Source organism: Gekko japonicus, unplaced genomic scaffold (genome assembly GCF_001447785.1).
Source record: "Gekko japonicus isolate JY-2015 unplaced genomic scaffold, Gekko_japonicus_V1.1 scaffold1190, whole genome shotgun sequence".
NCBI classification, from domain to species: Eukaryota; Metazoa; Chordata; class Lepidosauria; order Squamata; family Gekkonidae; genus Gekko; species Gekko japonicus.
This window is the reverse complement of record NW_015173159.1, coordinates 391,829-397,944: the sequence shown is the minus strand read 5'-3', so window position 1 is coordinate 397,944 and position 6,116 is coordinate 391,829. Positions and strand designations below refer to the sequence as shown.

The following is a 6,116-nucleotide window of genomic DNA, read 5'->3' as shown; positions in this document are numbered from 1 at the left end:
AATGCATGCCACCCTAACTGAAGGTCATGGCCTTCCAGTTTCAATATTCTCTTATCTTCCAATGTGACCCAATCTTTAATCCACGTTAATGCGGCTGCTGTATAATAAAGGTTCCAATTGGGAAGGCCAGAGCCTCCCCTTTCTTTAGTAACTTGAAGTGCTTTCAGTCTTATTCTAGGTCTCTTACCTTGCCAAATAAATTTTGATATCGCTTGCTCCAGTTCCTTAAATATTTTTTGATTTTGAAGAATAGGAATTGTTTGAAATAGAAATAACCATTTTGGAAGTATATTCATTTTAACTGTTGCAATGCGGCCCATCAAGGATATCTGTAAATCCTTCCATTTCTCTAGATCCTGTTTTGTTTTCCTCAAGAATTCTTCATAGTTATTCACTTGTAATGAGCTGCATTTATTTGTCATTACAATTCCTAGGTATTTTATTTTCTTCTGTATTTGAAAGCGTGATATTCCTCGTAATTGAGTTATCCTCTCTTCTTCCATATTTTTGTCATTATCTTGGTTTTATTAATGTTAATTCTCAAACCAGCTACAAGTCCATAGTCTCTTAGTTCTTGTTTCAAAGTATAAATTGATTCCAGAGGGTTCGCCAGTATAAATACTAGATCGTCTGCAAATGCTAACAGTTTATATTATTCTCCTTTTAGTTTCAAGCCCGTAATCTCCTTCTTTCTTCTTATTGAATTGTTCAATATTTCCAATGCAAATATGAACAACCTTTGTTGATTTCCACATGTATTTTGGTGCCTTTAGTTTTCACTTCAGGTTTTGTTGTTGTTCTTTTGAGCCCACTTTTACCCTGATATTTTCTGGAAGTCAATTTTGAGTCACCTTTTTCCTCACGTATAATGTTTCTGTCAGTTTTCTTTGTCCTGCCCACTCCCATCCACCTCCAGCCCACTTTTTTGATGACTGGGCTTTCGTGGTCAAACCACTCCCTCTCCTTCTCCCCACCCTGAAGACAAGTGATCTCTTTTTCTTTGTTTAAAAAAAGGTAATAAAATATTGATATATTACTGGAGCATTGTAACAGTAGGCTTAGAAGGGTTTCTGAATCCCCAGCTCTCATTTTTTAAAAAAAGTAAGTCTCTATCCCCTTCCACCTGCTAAGCCTATTGTTACAGCACTCCATGTGCTATATCAATATCGTAGTGACTTTTTCAAAAAAAGTAGTGTGCTATGGTGCCACCGATGGGATCACCATGATGACAGCACCTTCCTTTGAAAATCCTCATTATTGAAGGCACGTGCGGAAGGAAATAAACTGACTCCACAACTGTGAAAATGCACAGGAAAGGCAGACATGCGGAGGAACCATGCCGAAGCCAATTCCAGTGCTTGCGGATTGACTGCCAGGAAAATCAGGACTAAGTTGAGCGTGCAGAAAAGCCCACTGACTGGAGGTATTTCATTCAAAGGAAACTGCTCAGAGGAACTCTGCCCACTGGATAGCCCAGCCAGTCATTTGCTCAACAAAACATCTGTTATTGACTCTGACCACACTTGCCCTACAACTACCCAGAATTCAAAGTGTTAGGTTTACCTTGGCATAAAGCAGGTGGGAGGCCAATGCAAAGCAGATACTGAAAGGCCAAGATGCTGGCAAGGAAGCAGCAATATCTGGGCCAGACTTCAGCCATTGCTTTCCTCCGACGGCGGTTCAACAGGTAAATAAGCCAGCCTGCGTGGATCAGGGAGTAGAGGTCCATGCGCTTCCCAATCACATTAACGGCAGCCACAAAGCATATCTGAAAGAGCAGAGGGTGTCACTGAACGAACTTTGAGGTTGCTTCGCCCTCCATTGTTTTAACTGAGTCATCTAGATTCTGGCTGCATCCATGAGGTAAGGATTCTTTGGTATTCATCGCTGCTGCAAATGCAAGAGACACGCTGGCATTGGAGCATCCATACGGGAGTTTTCTGTGCACTTTCCTATGTCAGCTAACATTTTACTTGCACTTTTCCCCCACTGGACAGCTTTTTGAAGACTTTTTTTTAAAGATATATAGTGCTATCATGTTATACCAGTGCAACAGCAATTACTTGGTTTTCTTTAAAAAGTCCTCCAGTGGCATGGCAGGGAAATGGCAGCCATGGAAACCTGACAGAAGGAAATGGCACCATAGCATGGGGGACCTTTGAAAAACTGCATTTTCCCACTGAAATGGTGTAATAACACATTTGGATAGTGCTCTTCTCTAAAAGAGTGTAGCAAAACAGGTTTAGGACAGAATGTTCTAAGGACAGGGAAAGGACAACAGGAGCACAATTTGAGCACAGTGTCATGTGGATGCTCCCCCCCCAAAAAAAAAGTGCTACGGTTTAGTTGCCAAAGACTAGAACTCTGTTGTCATATACAATATTACACCCCTTTTATTTCATATTAATGACTAGTTTTCTTATTATTATACCCATGTACCCATTCTTACAGGGAGTTCCCAGTTATCTCATATTCAGGTTTCCAAAAAAGGCTCCTACTTTCAGTGTTGCTTCGCATACTCTAAGAACATAATCTGGGATTGATTGAGCCTGCACAGCTCCCGTCCTCATTCAGCCTCAAGCCCTATCCATAGCAATGTGCAGGAAAAAATGGAAAACCTCATCTCATTTCCTCCAGCTCAAAATTACCTTCTTGTGGTTTACCCAGTGCTTCTTGCTCTGTCTCTGGTGGTTAACATAAGAACACAAGAGACGCCAATGTTGACTCAGGCCAAAGGCCCATCCAGTCCAACACTCTGTATCACACAGTGGCCAGAAATACCAGGTGCCATCAGGAGGTCCACCAATGGGGCCAGGACATTAGAAGCCCTCCCACTGTTGACCCCCCCCCAAGCACCAAGAAGACAGAGCATCACTTGCCCCAGAGCCCCTATCTAAGCAGACTTCCTTTCCTGAGATCCATTTGGCTATTTGAAATCTATCAGCATATCATGCCCTTTTAATAGTATTTCCTCTAAGCTAAATCTGTCCTGTTATTGCAGCTAATTCCTCACCCGATTTGTCCCTTTACTTTCCCTGTCTATTCAGCTCTGAAAATTTCATCTTGGGTTCCTCTTTGGGTCTCTGCTATCATGCCAAATAAGTGCTCCCCTTAAACCAAATCGTAGTTTTTGTCCTCCAAGTTGCCCACCCAAGAGGCACGCCACTCCCTTGCTAACATTTTCTCACCTCTAGCCCGAATTTGTAGAAACCATAATTGATAAAGTATTTGATACAGCTGAGCAGCCCATCATCCAGGTTCTTCCGGGTGATGCCATCGAACATGCTCCCCGTGGCGGGCGGGTAGAAACCATAATTGATAAAGTATTTGATACAGCTGAGCAGCCCATCATCCAGGTTCTTCCGGGTGATGCCATCGAACATGCTCCCCGTGGCAGGCGGGATCAGCTGGTTCTTGGTGCGGTAGAAAAGCTGGTGGCGGTGCACCGTTGCTTCAAGTGCCATGAGGACCAGGATGGTGAGGTGAGCCTACAAAATGCAGAGGGAAAGGCCCAATGCTTTCTAATCCATGGCAACCATGTTCCCTCCACCTTCATCTATAGCAGGGGTGTCAAACATGCGGCCCGGAGGCCGGATCAGGCCCCCAGAAGGCTTCTATCAGGCCCGCAGTGGAACTGGCTGTCTTCTGCTGCTTCCTCCAGTTCTGCTGCTGCTGCATCATCGTAGGTTTGCAGCTTACAGATACACACCTGAACAGCATACTCAAGATTGCAACAGCACAGACATTTTGATGCAATAATTCAGAGCAAGAGGTGTCAGTTATCATTCACTGTTAAATAAACAAAATATTGCAGGAGTGGTAATGTTTTAAGCATGTTTTTATTTTAAGTTTTTTTAAAAAAAACCTTTTATGTTTGTGTCCTTTATAAAGTTTATATCTCTGCTACCTGGCATTACATTTTATGACACACATGGCCCAACCCAACAAGGTCTCATTTATGTCAGATCCGGCCCTCATAACAAATGAGTTCGACACCCCTGATCTATAGCTTGGTCCTTCTGATGCCTTTGTCCCTTTGATTCCTCCCTTGCCTGAATCCATCAGCTGCAGTGATGTTAGTCACCATGTCCAACAGCTAGATGGTTTGTGGCTGCTACAGACCAGAGCCTTGAACAAGTATCCATCTCGCTCAACAGCAGAGCTGATCGCAATCCCCATCATACATAAAACCATTTTTGTAATCTTTATAGTATTTGTACACAGAATAGTGTCCTTTCATTGCTGTTGCTCAATTATTTACAAGTGGAGGACCACAAAAACTCTTATCCCACCAATCCTTCTTCCCACACAATCTTCACTTTCCCTCCTCCGCCTCCCTTCACAGCTTCCACAGCTACTCCCTTCTCCCTGTTTCACCTCCCTCCTACCTACCTTTTTCAGTTCCCCACTTGCCTGCCACATTCCCCCTAGTTCTTCCTTATATCTCCGTCGCGGCTTCTCCTGTTTCCCCACTTTGTTCCTTCTCTCCAGCCCCAATCTCCCCCTCCTTTTGTGCTGTTTTTCTTTCCTCGCTCCCTCAGCTCTGGCTTTGCTTCCTCCCTCCATCTTTCTTCTTGAATCTCCTGCCTCCCCAGTCCTTCTTTCCCACTCAACTTACCTCAAGTTTCAAAATGGAAGAGCACCAGCCATTTTGAATTGCCTGGGCAATCACAGACATCATCATTGCCCAGGTAATCCAAAACAGCTGTCAAGATCTCGGCATGTTAAAACTTTATTTTATCACCTTCTTTATTTAAAAAAAACAATTTTCCCCTCGAAACCCGGGGTTTCCCAGATCTGTAGAAACATCTCTTCTTTGCATACCTGGCCCCATTGTGTGAGTTTTTTGATCCACACTCTGGGGCCATCTTCAAAATTAGATATATAGATTGATGCTTTTTGCTGTTTGACACTTTCCTTGATATTTTGTTTGATTATTTGACTTTTCAGGATTGGACTTTGATCATGTTGTACTGATTATTGGAGATTTCCAAGCTGGCTCAGAAATTAATCAGTTAAGAGTGCAAGATATATACAGCTGTAAAATAAAAATGATTGAAACACATCAACAAGCATTTTGCGGTGTCTGCCTGAGCGGTGGGTGTTGCCTTCTGACACACTTCCGGTGATGTCAGGGGGTGTGGCATATGCAAATGAGTTATGCTAATGAGCTCCTGCACCTCTTTTTCTACAAAATGACCCCTGCTCCCACCTACCTTTTTCAGTTCCCCCCCTTGCCTGCCACATTCCCCCTTGTTCTTCCTTATATCTCCCTCGCGGCTTCTCCTGTTTCCCCACTTTTTTCCTTCTCTCCAGCCCCAAACTCCCCCTCCTTTTGTGCTGTTTTTCTTTCCTCGCTCCCTCAGCTCTGGCTTTGCTTCCTCCCTCCATCTTTCTTCTTGAATCTCCTGCCTCCCCAGTCCTTCTTTCCCACTCAACTTACCTCAAGTTTCAAAATGGAAGAGCACCAGCCATTTTGAATTGCCTGGGCAATCACAGACATCATCATTGCCCAGGTAATCCAAAACAGCTGTCAAGATCTCGGCATGTTAAAACTTTATTTTATCACCTTCTTTATTTAAAAAAAACAATTTTCCCCTCGAAACCCGGGGTTTCCCAGATCTGTAGAAACATCTCTTCTTTGCATACCTGGCCCCATTGTGTGAGTTTTTTGATCCACACTCTGGGGCCATCTTCAAAATTAGATATATAGATTGATGCTTTTTGCTGTTTGACACTTTCCTTGATATTTTGTTTGATTATTTGACTTTTCAGGATTGGACTTTGATCATGTTGTACTGATTATTGGAGATTTCCAAGCTGGCTCAGAAATTAATCAGTTAAGAGTGCAAGATATATACAGTTCTAAAATAAAAATGATTAAAACACATCAATAAGCATTTTGCAGTGTCTAAAATACCTCATCATGTGCTTAGTTCCTGAACTTTGATAAGGTCCTTACCTTTAGGCAAGGGAGAACATTGTCATGGCACTTCATCAACCCTCCGATCCAGTATGCTGGGTCCACTGGTGCAATGTACAACAAGGATTTATTTAACAATTCATCCATATTGCCATACTGGTAAGTGATATTTGGATGCAACCCCTGCAGAGAT

At 42.9% G+C, this 6,116-nt stretch overlaps 1 protein-coding gene across 1 annotated transcript in view; it reads right to left on the bottom strand.

The window, feature by feature from the left end:
- LOC107119836 (piezo-type mechanosensitive ion channel component 2-like) overlaps positions 1-6,116 on the bottom strand; it is a 109,998-nt gene that overhangs the window by 65,289 nt on the left and 38,593 nt on the right. Inside the window, exons 16-19 of the mRNA XM_015422450.1 lie at positions 5,963-6,106; positions 3,382-3,488; positions 3,189-3,285; positions 1,564-1,768 (exon numbers count right to left, since the gene is read on the bottom strand). Of these exons, the coding sequence (XP_015277936.1) occupies positions 1,564-1,768; positions 3,189-3,285; positions 3,382-3,488; positions 5,963-6,106 (553 nt within the window). The remainder of the gene's footprint in view (positions 1-1,563; positions 1,769-3,188; positions 3,286-3,381; positions 3,489-5,962; positions 6,107-6,116) is intronic.